Source organism: Crotalus tigris, unplaced genomic scaffold, assembly GCF_016545835.1.
Source record: "Crotalus tigris isolate CLP2741 ecotype Arizona unplaced genomic scaffold, ASM1654583v1 scf7180000024339.11422700, whole genome shotgun sequence".
Taxonomy (NCBI): Eukaryota; Metazoa; Chordata; class Lepidosauria; order Squamata; family Viperidae; genus Crotalus; species Crotalus tigris.
In genome coordinates, this window is record NW_024100509.1 from 7,499,432 (window position 1) to 7,518,865 (window position 19,434).

Here is a 19,434-nt window from a genome sequence, read left to right on the forward strand (position 1 = left end):
TATGATCATGCATAGCTTGACTGCTTCTGACTTGGTGCAGAACCTAGTATTGGTCTTTGAGTCAAATCAGAAATCCATTTCTAATTGTAATTGTCTGATAAGATATAGATTGTTTCTATTATCACAGTTGGCAGTTTTTTGCTACCTCTAACCTGAAGGATATTTTGGCTTACATAATTTAAGGACTGCTAGGTTTCCTATGTACAGCTGCTTCTAATTATTAAATTTGAACTATTGTAGAATTAGTTCTGTCCCACAATTGCATTTGAACTTTGAGGGAAACAGTTGGAAAGAAAAAACTGGTTATTTATGGACTTAAGGCACTTGTTAATGACTTTACTATACCGATATCTTTCCTTAGTTTAATAACTGTGAAGATGGTTCTTTTAAAAGCCTCAAGGTTTTCAATATTTATCTGCAATACTAAAAGAGCAGGGGACTCTCAGAGGCTCCATATTATAATTTAACAAGATAGTTGAAAGGGCTTTGTGCTGGACCAGTATGTAACTTTGGCCACAGCATATGTTTAGATTAGAAAACTGTGTTAGAGCATTTAGCATTTAAAGGGTTAAACACTGTCTCCTTAAGAGATGGTCTCTGGGAAATGTAATCTTGTTAGTCAGTCCTATATCTTATCTAGTCAGTGGGAGGGGCTTCAAAGTTTATCACAGGATGTCCTGACTACGTGCCAGGGTTGTAAAAGCCTTTGTTTAATCAAGCATCATGCACGCATCGATTGGCATCCTAGCTCATGCCTAGCTGAGATGGGAAATTATCCCTTTTTACCTATGAGAATGGACAGATATGAATATGACCGGATGTATCTGCTGCAAAGTAAGTCTCTGCTTAGAATTCCTGGACAATAAATATCTTTTAAAACCATTTTGGTGGAGTTTATGCTATCTGGATCAGAACTATAACACATCTCAGTTCATGGTTCCAGAAAAAGCTTGACCAGGATGAAGTTCTCGGGTGATTAGTGCTAGTTGCAGCTAAAGAAGGTATAGATTTAAGGAGACAGAGCCTGCACATTGTTTGAGTGGTTAGGAAGAATGAAAAGGGCCTGTCTCAGAACAGTTATGATCTTACATGTTGGTTCTATGGTAGAGTAAGAGTGTAATGTGTGGCTTTGGGGCTACTGTAAATCAAAATACACTTTTTCCTCTTTGGCGTCTGGTATTCTGTTCCTTCCACTGTATGTTGTCATGAATTTGGTGAGACCTGTCCCAATCCAATCCCTTAGGAAGAAAAGCCTTTGACTCCATTTGGTTAAAGCAAAGATTTCTTTTACTAAAAGTGATGGTTGCAGTAAAGTCAAATTAGCTCTGAAATCCATGCTCACTGGATACAAAAATAAGGTGTAAGTTTGTCCCCAGGCCATCTCTCCTCTCCCCCCCTCCCCCATGACCAGTCCATTTCCAGCCAACAGGAGCTTGCCAAGATGTTTTGAGAACTCAGATGTTTGGGGGTAATCAGTGTGGGGAAAAGGGTCTATTGCAGTGATGGTGAACCTATGGCATGTATGCCAGGGGCGGCAATCAGAGCCCTCTCTGTGGGCACTTCTCTGAACTGCTGGTGGCAGGCTGCAGAGTCCCAGAGTGCACCGGTTGAGGGGCCAGCAGGCTGTGCCTGCTGACAGACACTATCGGCCCCCATGCGCTCGCTGGTCTCTGTATGCGGGGGTTGATGGTGTCAAGCAGCAGCTGCCCCGGCCCCTGCCTTGCCTTCCCCTGAGATAATGGCAACCCCACCCTGCCTTGCCTCACCCCACAGGACGAGCCTCCTACCCACCACCCCACCTGCCAGAGACCCCCTGGATCTCCCCCAACCCTGCCCGGCCCCCACAGGCGTCCCCACGAGCAACTTTGAGGTGACCACGCCCCCCTTGGCCACACCCATCCAGTCTGCCATGACCACCACAGCCACGCCCATCCAGTGGGCCACACCCACCTGGCACCCAGCAATAAATAAGTGGGTTTTGGGTTGCATTTTGGGCACTCTGTCTCTAAAAGGTTCGCCATCACTGGTCTATTGTTTTTATAGAAACTGCAGAAGACATGCTAGCTAGCCTGTGAAGAAATACATTGTCTATATTTTAATCTCATGAGCCTAGCTGAAGCTTGAGAATTGTATCTAGAAAGGTCTCTGCTATGCTGAAAACCTGTCTTAACCAGAATTTACTAATATGATAGTAACTCTAGAGACAACCCCTAGGAACTAACAGCCAAAAAGGTAATTTGTAAATAAGGGCAGGGGGTGATCAAATTAGAGGAGTGGGAGATGTAATCAGGAGTGGAGATAATGTATTCACTTTAGGAGCTTTGGATAGGTTGTGACAGCATGATTACAGCATGATTACTAAGCCAATGAAGAAGAGATGGTAAATTTGTAATGGCAATAGAGAATATAAAGAATGTATTGAAGGTTTAAGGTATGTCCACTGTGTGCTTGCATGCACAAGGAACATCCTCTTTGCAAAGTAGTACAAATAAATTACATTGTTTTCTCTTAGTTTTGGCTGATGATGGTTTATTTCAACTAGACAACAAATCCCACATCCGCATACTTCTCACGGTGCCTGGCTGTGAGATGCTGGTACAAACTGGATCCAGCTCCTCTGGTCCTTCTCACCTGTCATTCCCTCCTCCCGATTTCCTGTCATAAAGACAAAGCTTTATTATCTTTTCACCCTTTTCTTCTTTCTCCCTTCTTCTTTTTTATGGCAGGATTCCTGTGAAGCCCCCCAAGCTGATCCAGGCAGATTTGACATTTTGCCTGTCTTGCCAGATCTGATATGTGTCTAAATGCAAATGCAATATAATTTGTTCAGAAATTTCTTTGAATCAGAAAAGAATGGATAAGCTGAGTCTTCTCTAGTTCAGATATGAAACAATGTATTTATTTATGAGACTTATATACCGCTTTAAGTGCAAGCACTCTCTAAGCGGTGTACACCAGTAAGCAATGTATATATATATTTACATTGCCCCCAACAATCTGGGTCCTCATTTTACCTACCCCAGAAGGATGGAAGGCTGAGTCAACCTTGAGCCGGTGAGATTTGAACCGCTGACCTGCTGAACACAGTCAGTCCTATTGGAGCACAGAAAGGGTGGCAACTGATGCTTCTGTTATCTTGTTAATGTATTCTAACATTTCTATTGGGGAGTAGTTCTTTGACTCAGTGTCTTTAATTGATGCTATTCAAATATCCTGTCTTTCAGAGGTAATTTAGAGGTCTAAGTCCATTTTTAATGTATACAGAAAATGAAAAAAAAACTCCAAAGAAATGTGATTCATAAAATTTAGGCCAAAATAAAAAACCCTATGAAACAAAAACAAGCAATTCTAAGTTCCTGTTGGATTTTGAGCTAGTTTAGAGCCCTTTCTTGGGATGAGAGAAAGTTTTTATTTCCAGAGGCTGGAGGTCTCCGAGAAAAACCCAGACCAATTTGGGAAGTAAGATATTTTGTTCTCAGCCTACTGGGAGTAAAATAAGAAATAAGGTTTTCTGTAATATATTATCTTCAAAAACATTTTAGGACAGTTTTTTTTTTAAAAAAAAAACTGGCACAAAATTGTAACAGTTATTTAGTAAAGGCAGCTGTTAAGAGTATTCTCTAAAATGCAAAGAAAAAAAGATCCAGACTGTGCTGGACCAGTATGTAACCATCTGGCCAGTATGTAACCATCTGGCCAGTATGTAACCATCTGGCCAGAGCATATATAAGTAGCATTTAAGGGGTTAAATGCTGTCTCCTTAAGACAGGGGCGTCAAACTCAATTTCATTGAGGGCCGCATCAGCATCGTGGTTGCCATTGGGGGGCTGGGTGGGTGTGGTTGGCATGGGCATGGCCTACTGGGTGGACATGGCCAGCTCCATGTCACTCATGTCAGGGGCACATGTGTAGGCCTGGGCAGGAATGAGGCGCATCTGAGGGTGGGGAAGGGTGGGTGGGACGGGGCGAGCGGGACGGGGCGAGCGCCAGGTCATGGTCCACTGGAAGAGTCTCACTGAGCCTCAGGCCGTGCATGGGGCCCCTGGACAGTGGCATGGACTGCCCAGAGCCCTGGGCAGCAGAGGTCAAGTGCCCAGCCTGGCCCTTGAGCTCCCACGGCATCAGGACCCCATAGCCCTAGTCTAGCCGCACTTCCCCGAAGGGGCACCCAGCTGCAGTTACCTCCTCCTCAATGCTGCTGCTGCTATGCTCACTCTCCTTCGCCAGGTTGCTCATGGTGTGTGCAGGAGGAAAAAGTGCGTGGGTCAGAGGGAGGTCCACTCCCTTTCCGTGCGAGGAAACCTGGCTGTCAGAATCCAATTATATTCCATTTCTAGTTATCTACTATGGAAAACCCCATTTCTGCTCTCTCTGGATTCTGTCATACTACGAAGGGGAAGGGGGATGAGCAAAGGGGTTTTATGGCTTTCACTTCCTTCATTAAACTTCAAAGGGACTGAATGTGGATTCTCACCAAGAGGACTGACCCTAACAATATGGCATAACCTTTCATCTACTCCTCTCTGAAGTCTCCCTTTTGCCGGCAGTAAGGGAAAAGGGGGGGGGGAAACAATGCAGCGCCTGGAGTGTGGGAAAAGAGAGGAGGAGGATCGTCGCCCGGAATAACTGTGGGGTGGGGGGCTGCTTGAAAACACTTAAAACATTTAAGGGTGGGAGAGAATTCCTCAAATCCTGTCTAGCACGCCTACAATCATTTTCTCTTAATAAATATGCCTGTTGGAAGAGATATTCCAAGAGTTCTGTATTCTTAAGATGTAAAGTGAGGTGGGTCCTTACATTAGACATGATCTACAAAAATAGTCCACCTGGAAGGGAGAACCTTGCCGGGGGACTTTGCAAAAAATACCATGTCAGATGACGGAGTAGGGAAGGGAGAAAGCCCCCCGGGGAGGGAGCCACTGCCCCGACTGAAAACCTGCCAGATGTCAGGATCTGAGAAGTCAGATTCCTCAGGAGAAGAGGTGGGTGAAGACGCGCAACCACAAACCTAGTCAATGGGCGTTGGAAAGAAAGGCAAGTGGGAAAAGGAATCAAGAAAGGTGACCTTGAGATGGGGCCCCACCAAACCAGAATGGAAGCAGGAGATGGGGAAATTCCTGTACATGGGGTGAATTTACCTTTAATTTTTTACACCACAAGAATGGACAGATTGTGAAACGTGCCTCAGAAGAACTCTCCATTAACTGTGAGTTATTGTTTAGAGATTCCTGAAGAATAAATAATCTGAATATTAATCCATCTTTGGAGTTAATCTGTCTGTGTTAAGCAGGAATAAAGCAAATCTCTTGTTTGGAACAGAACAGTGATTGCTGGGACACTTCGGATTTGGCCTTCTGGATTTCGGGCAAGAAGGAGAATCTCAACCACCAGATGTGCAAACCAGTGAGAGAGCCGACCATCTGGATCACGAGACCTTCCCTCCAGATCTGCACAACTTACCCCAATGAACCAAACCATAGATAATAACCAGATGGGTCCATATGCAATGACGACGACTCCACAGCAGGAGAGCACAAGGTGCCATGATTCCTAAGCTCAATGCAATGGCAAAGGAATTCCGGCCAGACCCTCAAGGCCCCTCGTGTGAGCCATGGGAAGTTACCCTCAGCAAGCAGCATGCTGAAGAAAATCACCAGCCAGCTCTCGTATATGCCCCTGCTCTTGAGAGCAATGCACTACTTCCACCTGACTACACCCCCTATATGGCACTAATATCTCCTTCAACATCCTGTGGAAGAAGGTGGGATATGGCATCCAGAGGTGTGCAAAAATTCTCTGACAAACTGGGGAAGGAGTACTTATTGTGGAAGCATATTTTCAAGCATACCCTCAGCAAAGAAGGGTTGGACCCAGCCGAAGAGATCGGGCTTATGATGACATGACTGGGACCAAAATCTACAAAGGTAGTGAAGGACATCTACATATCCCAATTAGGTGACCCAGAAATTGCCCTTCAGCAAGCCAGTGAAAGGCTCAATAAGCATTATGGGGCACCCGCATTGACAAGAGTCTTCGTTCTTGGATTGTATCTATGAATTCCGTGACATCAATATCAATGATCTTAGCCAGATGTGGGAATTCTCCAATTTATTTACACAGCTCTGGGCAGCACAAAAAAAATCCTACCATGCCGGGACTTGTCTGTCTTGATCAGTTCAGGATGCAAAGGTTTATCATTCAAAAACTACCAAGGCAGTTAAAGGAAAAATGGATCGATGTATCAGAGACTTACTAGAAGCAGAACCCTGGCAAACCTCCCCCCTTTGTTGTTCTTGCAGAATTTGTTTCCCACCAAGCAGACCGGTACAATAACCCTTACCACCTCAGTAACAGTGAAAAATGTTTTCCAGCGGCCAAAAGGACCAGTCAGAATTCTAGTGCAACCAAGGGTCCAGTCCAAACCACAAGGGGTAGAACCCTTGTCTCTGTGCATAAGACAGTGGTTGCTACCTTACCTAGGAAAACTTCAAATGAGCAACTGTCAAAGAAATCTCAATCTAAACCTCTGCAAGCAGATAAAGACCTGATTTGTCCACTATATTAATCCTCTCATTCTCTGAACAAATGCAGAGAATTTGGAAAGAAGTCCCTGGATGATCGAAAAGCTTTGCTCAAAGAGCCCAAAATATGCTACAAGTGCTGTGAGTCTACAGAACACATGGCCAAAGATTGCACAGCTAAGGTGAAATGCCACCTATGCAAGAGTGACAAGCATCCGGGAGCCTTGCATCCAGACTCTAAGCAGCCACAACAAGCAACTTCTACTCCTCCTACGACAAAGGAGCTTCAATGTGGCTCCAAAGAGCACCCAGAGGTGCTAGCCAAGATCCACTGCATGTCAATATGTGGTGACTCACCACTTCCTCATTCATGCACCCCCATCTGTCTAGCTAAAGTCTACCCCAACAGATGCCCAGAAGAAGCCGTGAAGATGTATGTGGTACTAGATGCACAAAGCAATACCACAATAGCTAAGTCAGCATTCTTCTACCTCTTCGATCTCCCAAGTGAAGAAACGCTTTTCAGAATAAAAATGTGCACTGTACCACAGAGCACGGCAGGGAGGAAAGTCTCTGGACTGTGCATAGAGTTGTTAGATGGGAGTTCACAGTTCCTACTGCCGCCAGTGTTGGAATGAGACTCCTTACCAGGTGATTGCAGTGAAATTCCAACACCGGAGCTGGCAAGAAACATACCTTACCTATCGCACATAGCTGCTCACCTCCCTTCCCTAGATCCTGAAGCTGAAATCCTATTTATGTTGGGATGAGACGCCCTTGAGTCCATTGGTTCTTATGAAATGGTCAGAGGCCCACCAGGTGCCCCAGGTGCCCTTAAGACAGAACTTGGATGGGTCGTCGCAGGAATGGTCTGTGTCAATTGGCTACAAGCTCCAACCCAAGTGAACGTCTCAGCGATTACCATTCTTAGTAATGGGAAAGCATCCCACCTGAAACCATGCCAAAAATACTTTACACTTTCAACATCCAAGCCCATATTAGGAGAGACAATGTTCCAGACCAGCAAAGACGACAATGATGTGGCCTTGTCGATAGAGGACAAGGAATTTCTAGAGCTCATGAATAAAGAATTCCTACAGGATGCCACAGGAAGTTGGGTAGTCCCACTACCCTTCTGCATGCCCAGGCAGCACCTGCCAAACAATCATGAGCAAGCTCTCTCTCGCCTCAACAGTCTGAGAAGGATCATGAATGGGAAGCCAGAAATGAAAGCTCATTTAGTGGAGTTCATGGAAAAGATGATCCAGAGCGGACATGCCAAGCTTGCCCTACCACTAAAGAAAGATGAAGAACACTGGTATCTACCATTTTTTGGAATGTACCACCCACAAATACCAGGTCAGATAAGAGTAGTCTTTGATGCCAGATGCGCAGTTCCAAGGCATATCTTTGAACAAAGTCCTTCTCACAGGGCCAGATCTCACCAATGGTCTACTTGGCATGCTCATTCGCTTCAGAAAGGAAGCTATGGTGGTCTTGGCTGACATCCAACAGATGTTTTACTCATTCTACCTCAGGGAAGATCATCGCAATTACCTGCGCTTCCTGTAGTTTAGCAATGAACAGCACAGCCAGCAAATAACAGAGTACAGAATGCGAGTGCATGTTTTGGGAATGGCTCTTCCCCTGCAACCGCTAACTACAGCCTGCAACACATCGCCCATATAGGCGAAGCCAAATACGGTGCAGATGCCAGACGCTTCGTAGAATGGGATTTCTGTGTTGACGATGGCCTAAAATCTGTACCCACTCCAGCAGAAGCCATAGATCTATTGAAAAGTACACGCCAGATGTTAGCGGCAGCCAATCTTAGGCTACACAAAATCGCATTCAACAGTGAAGAAGCATTCAATCCTGAAGACCATGCTAAAGGTCTACAGGACATCGATTTTGGCACAGATGACCCTCTCATCCAATGGAGTCTCGGTCTATGTTGGGACTTAAAGAAAGATGTCTTCACCTTTAGAGTTCCAGCACAGAACACCGTCTTCACAAGAAGAGGAGTTTTGTCTATAGTAAACAGCCTGTTCGACCCTCTAGGATTTGCTGCACCTGTAACTGTCCAAGGAAGGCTCCTTCTGCGCGCACTCTCCCAAGGCACCACAGACTGGGACGGCCTGCTTCCGCCAGAACAGAAGCATGACTGGGAGACATGGCATAGATCTCTAAATTTTCTCCAAAGTATCCACATACAGCGCACATATGTTTCCATTTCACTTGCCGCCGCAACGAAGAAAGAATTGCATGTGTTCTCAGATGCTTCAACAAAGGCAATACCAGCTGTAGGATACATCAGAGTCTATGGTGGGGAGAGCTACAACATCAGTTTCATTATGGGAAAGGCAAAACTGGCACCACAACAAGGTCACACCATACCCAGATTAGAGCTCCGTGGTGCTGTTCTGGCTGTAGAATTCGCAGACATAATATCGAAAATGATAGACCTTGAGCTGCAATCCACCACCTTCCACATGGACAGCAAGGTGGTATTGGGCTACATCCATAACCAAAGCAGACGTTTCTATGTCTATGTGAGAATAGAGTGGAAAGAATCAGAAGATCTTCAAATCCTGAGCAATGGCGATATGTGCCAACAGATCAGAATCCAGCAGTTTCTACGTGATCCATTCCTGAATCACAGTTGGCAGAATCAATCTGGTTAAAGGGTCCTGAATTCTTGGTTCATCTAAACAGCCAGATAACATAGACACCAAAACATCACGAGCTTCTAGAACCAGACCAAGACGATGACGTTCGACCTCAGGTATCCAACAAATCACTCAGACAGGGTGAGAAAATGACCGTCCAGATTGTCTGCTTGTCTACAAACATCAAGGAGACAGAGAAACCATCTCCCAATCACTTCCTAGAACTGACTCACTTTGAATGCTTCTCCAGATGGAGACCTCTCATAGTGGGCATAGCAGTGATCGTTCATTTCCTGCATCACGAGATGAGCTTCCCAGACAGTTATCTCCAAACCAAGAAAGGGATGCTTCAAAGTGTGCAGCAAGACACATACCTAATGGAATTTGAATGTCTGGAAGCTAAAAAGGCTATCCCAAAGTCTAGTGCATTGCTGAAACTGAACCCGTTCCTGGATAGTCATAATTTACGTTGAGTAGGAGGGCGTCTAGATAAGGCTGAAATAGCGTCAGACATCAAGCACCCTATCATCCTTCCTGCCTGTCAATATGTCATGTACCTGCTGGTCCAACACTACCATGAAACCGTCCACCATCAAGGCAGACACTTCACAGAAGGTGCCATCAAAGCGGCTGGACTCTGGATCATGGGGGCCAAAAGATGCATCGTCACAATTTTGTACAGGTGCCTGCATTGGCGCAAATGAGGTGTGACACAACACCAGTTGATGGCTGACCTGCCACCCGAGTGCCTTAGTCCATCGCCGCCATTTACCAACGTAGGCCTAGATGTATTTGGACCTTGGTCCATGTCTGTTCATCAGACCAGAGGTGGCCAAGCCAACAGCAAACATTGGGCCGTTCTTTTCACATGTCTTAGCATTCGAGCTGTCCACATTGAAGTCATCAAATCTATGAACACCTCTTGTTTCATTAATGCTCTAAGAAGGTTTCAGGCCTACAGAGGCCCAATTAAAGTGTTTAGATCTGACCGTGGAACTAACTTTATAGGAGCAATATTGTGTCTACCTCATAATTGCATTGTTCGATGTTATGCCTTTGTTTATCTCAGTTATAGTTATGCATGTTTTGTATTTACCTCATAATTGCATTGTTTGATGCCATGTTTTTGCCTAATCTAGTTAACAGTCAGTTAATAGTAAAAATTGCATTGCTTGATGCTATTTTTTTTTTTTTTTGCTTATTCTAGTTAGTTAATAGTGGAAATTGTGTATTTCCAAGCGGGGAGTATGTAGTTTGGGAAATGTAGTTTAGTTGTTGCATGGTTATATCTGTGTTCTAATTGATCAGTTCTATGTCTTAATTAGCCATTTGGAGGGACACCAATATTTATGCCAGGATTTCCTGGCTACAGGCCAGTATGAAGAATTTGTGTAGTAGAGCCATGACTTCCTTTGCTTTGCTCCATATGAACATGGGGTGAATTTAATTTTTTACACCACAAGAACGGACAGATTGTGAAACGTGACTTAGAAGAACTCATTAACTGTGAGTTATTGTTTAGAGATTCCTGAAGAATAAATAATCTGAATATTAATCCATCTTTGGAGTTAATCTGTCTGTCAAGCAGGAATAAAGCAAATCTCTTTTTGGAACAGAACACAGACCAAGCCAACAAAGCACACCTGGAAAAAGCTTTCCTGGGTAAGTACTTCATAAGTGGGAGTGGTGCAGAAGAATAGTTGCATGCAATGGGTATAGCCTTCAAAATATTTTTAGAATAGAATAAAATAGAGCTGGAAGGGACCATGGAGGTCTTTTAGTCCAGCCCCCTGCTCAAGCAGAAGAACCTATGCCATGGATTGGCAACCTGAGGCTCTGGAGCTGCATGCGACTCTTTCAGCCTTCTGCTGCAGCTCCCAGTCATCCTTTACCATTTGCAGTCCCCCCCCAAAAGTGGGAGTTCAATCAATCAATTCCAACTTCTCATGAAAAAAAAAAGATCTCGCAAATTTAGAATTGTTTGATTGAACTTCTTTTGTTTGTAAGACTGCCCACAAACTTCTTTTCTTTTTGGGACTGCACGTGGTGGCTGGAAAGAAGGTGCGTGGGTCAGATGGGGCGTGTGGGGAGAATCTGCCAAGAATCATATGGAGCTGGCTGGGGAAACGGACTGGGTATGGGGAGCTGCCAATGCCATTGCCATGATCCCCCCTCCCCAGCCACCCAGCCACAATGCCACCATGGCCGATATTCTCACTTGGCCTCACGCTCTTCTTCTCCTTGTCTTCCACACTCTCCGACATAGAGTTGGATGAAGCTTCTTGAAAAGGAGGGACTACCGCACCCGAGTAACTGATTGAAGGAGCAGTCCGGGTAGGAAGGGGGTGGCTGGAATTGAGCCCAGAGCGCCTTTACCTTGCATCAGCCTTATCAAATGGGAAGGTGCCTCCACCGCTGCTTCTGGCCGCCTTCCTCGTGCTCCAGGGCATGAATGAGGCAGGCGCCTCGTGCTGGCAGGATGGTCCTCACTGGCTGTAGGGAGAGCAGCCGGCCTCAGACGCTCCCCAGACTGGCTCCCAGCCTTGCTTTATGTCTGATGCTTTCCGTATTGAGCTCCCACTGCTGCCCTCCAGCCCCACCTTCCCTCTGCTCCTTTGCTTGTCTTCCTGCTGCTTCTGGAGGGCTGTGGAAATTGCTATCCCGCTTCGGTTTCTGCTCCAGGGTGGCCCCCTCCCCTCCCTGTCCTCGAAGATTCCTACCTGTGGCAGGCGGCACCCAAGGGAACTGGGGCCCTGGACAGAAACTACCCGCTTCATGATGGTTTCTCTGCTAGTCCACGGCCAAAGTCCAATCCAGCAGCCTCTTCTGGGCGAAGAGCCGCAGCTCCGGCTCTCTCTCCTCTCCTTTCCCCACTGCCCGCCAGCACCGCTTGCTCTGGGCCTGGCTGCACCTCTGGGCAGCCCACCGCCCTGGCCGATTCCCACTGCCCTGGCACATGCTTCTTGGCCTGCGGGCCCTTCTTCTTTGCTTTTGTCTGCTTGCCTGGGCTCAAGCCTGCCGGGGTGCTGGATTGCTCCCCGCGGCCTTCCGCCTCTTTGGGCCTCAGCCGCAGCCTGCTTTCTGCTGCTGGGTTGCGCGCCTTGTGCGAACGCCAGAGCCGCCTTGCCTGAGATGACCGTCAGTCCATTGAGCTCCGAGAGGCCTCGTGATCTGCCAGCCAGCGGGCAAGGCGGCTTTGGCATTCACACCACAAGGTACACAACCCAGTGGCAGAAAGCCTACCGGAGGGCTTTGCATGATCACCAGATGGAGGGGGTTCCCTTGACTCTCCCGTGGGAGAGCCCAGCCGCTCAGGGATCCTTGCCCCCATTGTCGGAGTGGCCAGAGCCGCAGGGCATGAGCCTGAGCGAGCTGTCCTCTGTGCCGCTTGAGAACTCCCCTCCCACCTTCTCCTCACTCTCGCCGTCTCCGCTGTCCTGGAAGGCGCCCTCCGATGGGCTGTCCGGGCGAGCAGACGAAAGCCAAGAAGAAGGGCCTGCCAGCCAAGAAGGGCGCGCCAGGTCAGTGGGAGTCAGCCAGGTCAGTTGGTCGCCCGGAGGTGCAGCTGGGCCCAGGGCAAGTGTGCTGGTTGGCAGTGGGGGAGGGAGGGGAGAGAGAGCCGGAGCTGTGGCTCTTTGCCCAGAGATGCTGCTTCCTTTTGGCCACCAGACTGGTCTTTGGCCGTGGACTAGCAGAGAAGCCATCATGATGGGTGGTTTCTGTCCAGGGCCCCAGTCCCCTCAGGGACAGGGAGAGGAGGGGGCCGCCCCAGGGCAGAGGCCGAAGTGGGGTAGCAGTTTCCACAGCCCCCCAGAAGCAGCAGGCAGGCAGAGAAAGGAGCAGAGGGAAGATGGGGCTGGAGGGCAGCAGCGGGAGCTCAACACTGAAGGCATCGGACATAAAGCAAGGCTGGGAGCCAGGCTGGGGAGCGTCTGAGGCCAGCTGCTCTCCCCACAGCCGGTGAGGACCATCGTGCCAGCATGAGGCGCCCACCTCATTCACGCCCTGGAGTGCAAGAAAAGCAGCCAGTAGTGGCGGCGGAGGCGCCTTCCCATTTGATAAGGCTGATGCAAGGTAAAGGCGCTCTGGGCTCAATTTCGGCCACTCCCTTCCAACCTGGACCGCTCCAATCGGTTACTCGGGTGTGGTAGCCCCCTCCTCTTTGAGAAGCCCCACCCAACTCTACGCAGGGGATTCTGGCAAAAGGGGGGTGCAATAAGGAGTGCGAGGGAGAAGTGAATGGGCTACAGCAGGAGTGGTGGGGGCTATTCATTTGGCAGTGTCATTTGGCAGAGAGAGAGCATGTGAACTGCAGCAGAGGCTAGTGGGAAGGGGAGGGAGTGAGGGAGGGAGGGAAGGGAGAGCATGTGAACTGCAGCAGAGATTGGTGGGAAGGGGAGGGAGAGAGGGAGGGAGGGAGAAAGGGAGAGAGAGGGAGGGGGAGAGAGAGAGAGCAGTTCATTGATTTCATAATTGCAACACACTATAGTTTTTTTATACATAGCATAAAGGTAAAAAACGATATATGCACTGTTATCTTCATTTTAGATGTCAAAATGTTTTTGTGGCTTCCAGTGTTTTCTTTTCTGTGGGAAACGGGTCCAAGTGGCTCTTTGAATGTTTAAGGTTGCCGACCCCTGACCTATACCATTTCAGGCGTGGCTGTCTAATCTCTTCTTAAAAATCTCCACGATTTCTGAAGGCAATCTGTTCCACTGGTTAATTGTTCTCACTGTTAGGAAGTGTTTCCTTAATTCTAGGTTGCTTCTCTTTGATCAGTTTCCAATCATTGTTTCTTGTCCTGCCTTCTGGTGCTTTGGAGAATAATTTGACCCTCTTCTTTGTGGCAGTCCCTTAAATACTGGAATACTGCTATCATGTCACCCCTATTTGTTCTTTTCTTTAGACTAGCCCACAGGTCGGCAACTTGCAGCTCCCAGCCTCCTCTGCCATTTTGCAGAGACAGAGACAGAGACAGAGACAGAGAGAGGCACTGCTGCTGGATTGGACTTTGGCCGTGGACTAGCAGAGACAGAGACAGGCACCCTTCTCTCTCTCTCTCTCTCTCTCTCTCTCTCTCCCTCTCTCTCTCTCTCTCTCTCTCTCTCTCTCTCTCTCTCTCTCTCTCTCTGTGTGTGTGTGTGTAAAAAAAAGAGAGTGGACTCGGTGTTCTCCAAGAGCTGAAAAGCTTACTGGGCAGAGCTCCTCCTTGTGTTGCGTCTCTGCAGGAAGCAGGAAGGGCAGGAGAGAGCTAGCTAGCCCAGCTATGCTGACTCAGGAATTCTGGGAGTTGAAGTCCATGAATCATAAAAGAGCCAAGGATGCCTACAAGGTTGCTTGTTGGAGAACAGCTTGAAGCCAGCTTGCTAGGTGAGCAGCAGATAGGAGAGAGGGAGAGAGGGGGAAAGAGAAAGAGAGAGAGAGAGAGAGAGAGAGAGGGAGAGGGAGAGAGAGAGAGAGAGAGAGGAAAGAAAGAGAGAGAAAGAAAGAGAGTGGGGGAAGAGGACTGGCAGACCAAGGGCAGATAGAGAGAGAGGGAGGGAGAGAGAGAGAAAGAGACCCTTTTGACATCTAAAATGAAGATAACACTGGATATATCCTTTTTTACCTGTGTGTGTGTATGTATATGTATATGTGTATGTATGTATGTATGTGTGTGTGTGTGTGTGTGTATATATATATATATATATATATATATATATATACATACATACATACATACACACAAACACAGACAGACAGACAGACAGACACACACACACACACACACCTATAATAAAGGTAAAAAAGGATATATCCAGTGTTATCTTCATTTTAGACATCAAAAAGGTTTTGCGGCTCCCGGTGTTTTGTTTTCGGTGGGAAACGGGTCCAAGTGGCTCTTTGAGTGTTTTGGGTTGCCTACTCCTGGACTAGCCAAACCCAAGTCCTGCAGCTGTTCTTCACATGTTTTAGTCTCCTGGCCTTTGATCATCTTAGTTGCACTTCTCTGAATTTTTTCCAAAGTTTCAACATCTTTTTTGTAATATGGTGACCAAAATTGGTTGTTGTATTCCAGGTCTGGTCTTACTAGGGTTTTATAAAGTGATACTAACATTTCGCATGATCTTGATTCTATGCTTCTGTTTATCTAGGACTACAATCAGAAAAGCAATCCAGTCATGAGGTGATCTGAAGATAAACATGACAAAACTATTCCTGCACAAATGCCAAGGGCCCCCAAACTCATTGCTCCTTTGTCAAGTCCATTGTAATAGTCCATCCTAGGGGTTGTTGGTCAGCATGATTACTTGATCTCAGAGGAAGTGTAGTTGCTAAATTTCTGTTTTGTGCCAAAAAGTATTTTGTCCTTTTCTGGACAAACCATGAGGAGGAAACAGTCCTAATCTATGAATGTGCTTCTTTTAGCCTCATCCTGAACACCATTATAATGATCCAGTCAATCATTTTAGGTTAATAGAAAATTAAAGGTAAAACACTCTACAATAGGTCACATCAGGTTTATTGTTGTATAAACATATAACATAAATATGAAGGAGTAAATCTTAGTTCTCCAGACTTTCTACTCTTTCTACTCTCATCCAAATAAAGCTACTGTCAAAAAAAGTCCCCAATTCTTAATTTAAACAGCTTAGAAGAAAATACCATCACTGATGGCTTTAAAAGCTGTGTTTCACAGGGATTCCCTCTTCTAGAATAGGTCATCTTTCAAGGCCTCCAAGCTAATTTCAGGCCTAAAACTCATCTTGAAAGGTACTTGAAATGGCAAGAGAATGGCAGTGGTTTGCAATCATATAAAAGGCTTCTTTAGGCAGTACAGGCCTGTTTATACTGAGAATAAGAAAAAAATGGTGCTATTTATGAGCCAATTTCCAACACCTGTAAATTGCAGATAGGATTTTTTTTAAAATATGGGAATTCATATATATAAAAACATCAAATAGGTGGATCTTATTGTCAGGTCTTACTGTCAAGGTCACCCTTGCCAAGAGCAAGGTTGTTACAATAATTGGACTCAATTTGAAACACCTGCAGCATCAACACTGACCAAGTCACCATTACTCAGTTGCAAAAGAGCTGGGAAGAGCTTTCATCCTGCAATGATATTTAATACCATGAAACAATTACATCTGATTTCCTTGTCCTTGGAAAGGACTTGATAGTTGGAGGAAAATGCCAAATCCAATCTAAACATCTGGCTGACTGTATAACCAACTATAATAATAATGATAATGCATGATGTATCAATTTCCTAATCCTAATAGCATGCACATTCTTGCACCATACTCCAAAGAATCAAACACTAAGACTAGGACACCTCTGAGATGTCATTCTTACAGTCTCCTTTTCTCTTGCAATAGCATTTTGACTACAGTCTAGTCTCCACTGGTATTTGTATACCTGATATATATATAACTTTCGTCCAGGTATTGCATTGCACTAATGTCTGGAGCATTTCCAAATAAATTTCTCACTGAGTCTAGGAGCAGAGCATATGAAGAGATGATTTGAAAAAACCTAGATGGGTTAGGAGTGAATGTTGAATCTATTTTTCTTTCTCCATATTTCTGATCGTGTGGATGAACCCGTTTCTTCACTGGCCAATGGAAGAAATGGATTTAGGCTGCTGGGACATCCCCTGTAATTAAATGATGTAAAGGAAAGATGCTAGCATTTCTATTAGGCTTTGTCTTCTAATACATCTCATCCCACCCTGAAGCATTCACAGCAGTTATTTTAACACATGCTAATACCCTTAGTTATAATTTAATGCTCTGGCCACAAAAATATAGACCAAAAGATGGCCCTATGAACAGAAGAGCAGGATGCCTATTTATTGTGTCAAGACTGAGGCATTTGTATAACTGAGTCAATTGCTGAAGAAATTCACCTTGAAGTCAATATTAGCATATTAAGTTCAACTTTAGGATTGTAAAATCCCATATTATCTTGTTAGAAACAAGTAAAAAAGCTAGGTAAACAACAAGAACAGGAAGCACAAAACTGATTATCTATTATTCATATGTGCCTTAAGACTTTGTTGGCCAGGCAATGAATATTAGTGGGAGGATTTACTCTATAACTTTAGAGCAGCGGTTCTCAACCTGTGGGTCGGGACCCCATTTGGGGTCGAACGACCATTTCACAGGGGTCGCCAAACAACGCAGTCCGCCATTTTTTCCCCCTTTTCCTTAGCTGTGCTACTCCCTTTTATTCTATTGGCTTTTGAAAGCCAATAGAATAGACTCTCTTGAATAGAGTCTAATTCTATTGGCTTTCAAAAGCCAATAGGAATTGTCCAGGCTGTCTCTGCCCTGCTGAGCCTGCCAAAAGTCCCATTCTGCAAACGGTGCTGCAAGTTGTCTGCAGCGAAGGCGAGCTGTCTGGAAGTTTCCACCCCTCCCTGCTGAGCAACTACTAAAAATGTAAGTAAAAGAGGGCCAGGGGTGGGAGGTGGGAGGCCGGCAGGCACAGGGAGGGTTGCTGGCGTGCGTGGGGCCCGGCAGGTGCCTTACCTCCCTTGGGCTGGCCAGCTGGTGGCCCAGCCAGTGGTCGACCTGCGCCGTCTCTGCCGCTTGCCAGCTATGCCTCGGCCGGCGCAGGGGGCAGCACCACGCATGCGTGGTGCTCCCGGGCAGGGAAAGTCCTTGACTTACGACCGGTTGGATAGTCCTCGACTTACGACCGGTTGGGGGTCGCGGCATTAAAAAGGTTGAGAACCACTGCTTTAGAGGCTCTCTCTTCCTGGACCAGGAAACTAATAGCTTTCCTTCTCTCTATCCTCAGTCTTGGAATAACAGCATCTTATGAAGGAGAGATGAAAGTGAACATACCTCCAGGTTGATTCTTGCTTTCTTCAGCACTTTGTATGTTCCAGTCACTGTAGCAAAGAAAGTGTCAATCATAATTTGAATTAGCTTCTTTGTCCCCAACTTATCTCTGTGTTAATTGCCTATCTTGGCAAATCCTTGTGAAATGTTCTTTTCTGATATATTGACTTAGCAAGTGAAGAGGAATAATTTTGTCTCCAAAAAACTTAGCCATTGTCATTTTGGAAAGAGGGTTTCGTAAGGATTCTTTAGCCTTTTTTTCTAATTTATAACTGTAACTTTCATTAGCAAATTTAACTTTCTTCCTTTTCATTAAGGAACACATTGAGACAGGTATCTGTAGTTCAGTGACATATGGAAAAGATTTTCAAAGCTTGTTGGGCATTTGACAGTAGAAAATTCTAAAAGGACATCACTCCTTCTAACACAAAATTCCCATGATCCTGCAGGAGTAACTACTGTAAACTTGCAAGATAAATATGTCACATCTCCCCCTCTTCTACAGATTCCTTGCCTCAAACTCCATCAAGAATGGATTGAGATGAATAAAAATATACTTTTTCTTGAGGGATGGGATTTATTATATGGATGGCACGCATATTTAATTTATAATAAAAAAGTAGATCAGGTTTTTAAATCTCATATTTTAAGAAACGCTTTATTACGTGTCTGGAAGAAGTATTATTATAGGTTAAATTATAAAATTCCAGTTTGGGAGATTCCTGGACACGTGATAGAGGGGGTATCTAGGGGAGTGAATTTGGATAGGATTTCTTATAAGGAATTACTTAGTTTGGTAGGGAAGGATTGGCAATTAAAATCTTTAGGTGAGTTGAAGAAAGAAAATATTGTACACTCTTGGTTTCAGTATAATCAATTGTTAGTTAGGTGGAGTTTAGATCAAAAGGTTGGTATTACCTTAGAGGATGTGAATTTGATAAAACAGATTAAAGATCAAACTCAAGCCCACATAAAGAGAATTTATAATGTTTTAATAGAATTGGATTCTGAAACGGAGTTAGTTAAAGATTGTATGGTAGAATGGGCACAAAATATTCAAGAGCCGATTCTATTGGACACATGGGAGACAATTTAGAAATGTAAAATTTACTCAAGCTCAAAATTTGAAAGAAAATTTTTATAAAATATTTTATAAGTGACATTTGGCTCCCCAAAAGTTGTCTTGTATGTATCCTAACTTGCAGCCCAAATGTTGGAGATGTGGTTGTTTGGACGCAACTTACTTTATATTTGGTGGACTTGTAGACATATAAAAGCTTTTTGGATTAAAATTTGGTAGAACATTCAAAATATTTTCAAAAGAAAGATAAAGTTTACTCCTCAACTATTTTTGTTAGGTATTATTATAGATTTTGATGTTAAGGAAATTAATTTGATGTTGAATTTAATAAC

The 19,434-nt window shown here is 45.2% G+C and overlaps 2 protein-coding genes across 22 annotated transcripts in view; one reads left to right on the top strand and one right to left on the bottom strand.

Annotated features, from left to right (window-relative positions):
- The window catches only part of LOC120300205, a 111,154-nt gene that overhangs the window by 851 nt on the left and 90,869 nt on the right, over positions 1 to 19,434 (top strand). For 12 of the 15 annotated variants that reach the window (XR_005554587.1, XR_005554588.1, XR_005554589.1 and 9 more), the window contains exons 1-2: positions 464 to 834; positions 10,807 to 10,852. The exons of 1 other annotated variant lie outside the window; for it this stretch is intronic. Coding sequence is in view for 9 of the 14 variants with exons in the window: in XM_039325917.1 (XP_039181851.1) it covers positions 591 to 834; positions 10,807 to 10,852 (290 nt within the window). In the remaining 5 variants the exon portion in view is untranslated. Of the gene's footprint in view, positions 1 to 463; positions 835 to 10,806; positions 10,853 to 19,434 lie in introns of those variants that run through there. 2 more of the 15 variants (XR_005554590.1, XM_039325924.1) reach the window with 1 other exon arrangement.
- LOC120300202 (phosphodiesterase 4D interacting protein) overlaps positions 15,675 to 19,434 on the bottom strand; it is a 247,225-nt gene continuing 243,465 nt past the window's right edge. For all 7 annotated transcript variants that reach the window (XM_039325907.1, XM_039325906.1, XM_039325904.1 and 4 more), the window contains 2 exons: positions 18,025 to 18,071; positions 15,675 to 16,829 (listed from right to left, as the gene is read on the bottom strand). In XM_039325907.1, coding sequence (XP_039181841.1) covers positions 16,785 to 16,829; positions 18,025 to 18,071 — 92 coding nt within the window. In that variant the 3' untranslated portion in view covers positions 15,675 to 16,784. The remainder of the gene's footprint in view (positions 16,830 to 18,024; positions 18,072 to 19,434) is intronic.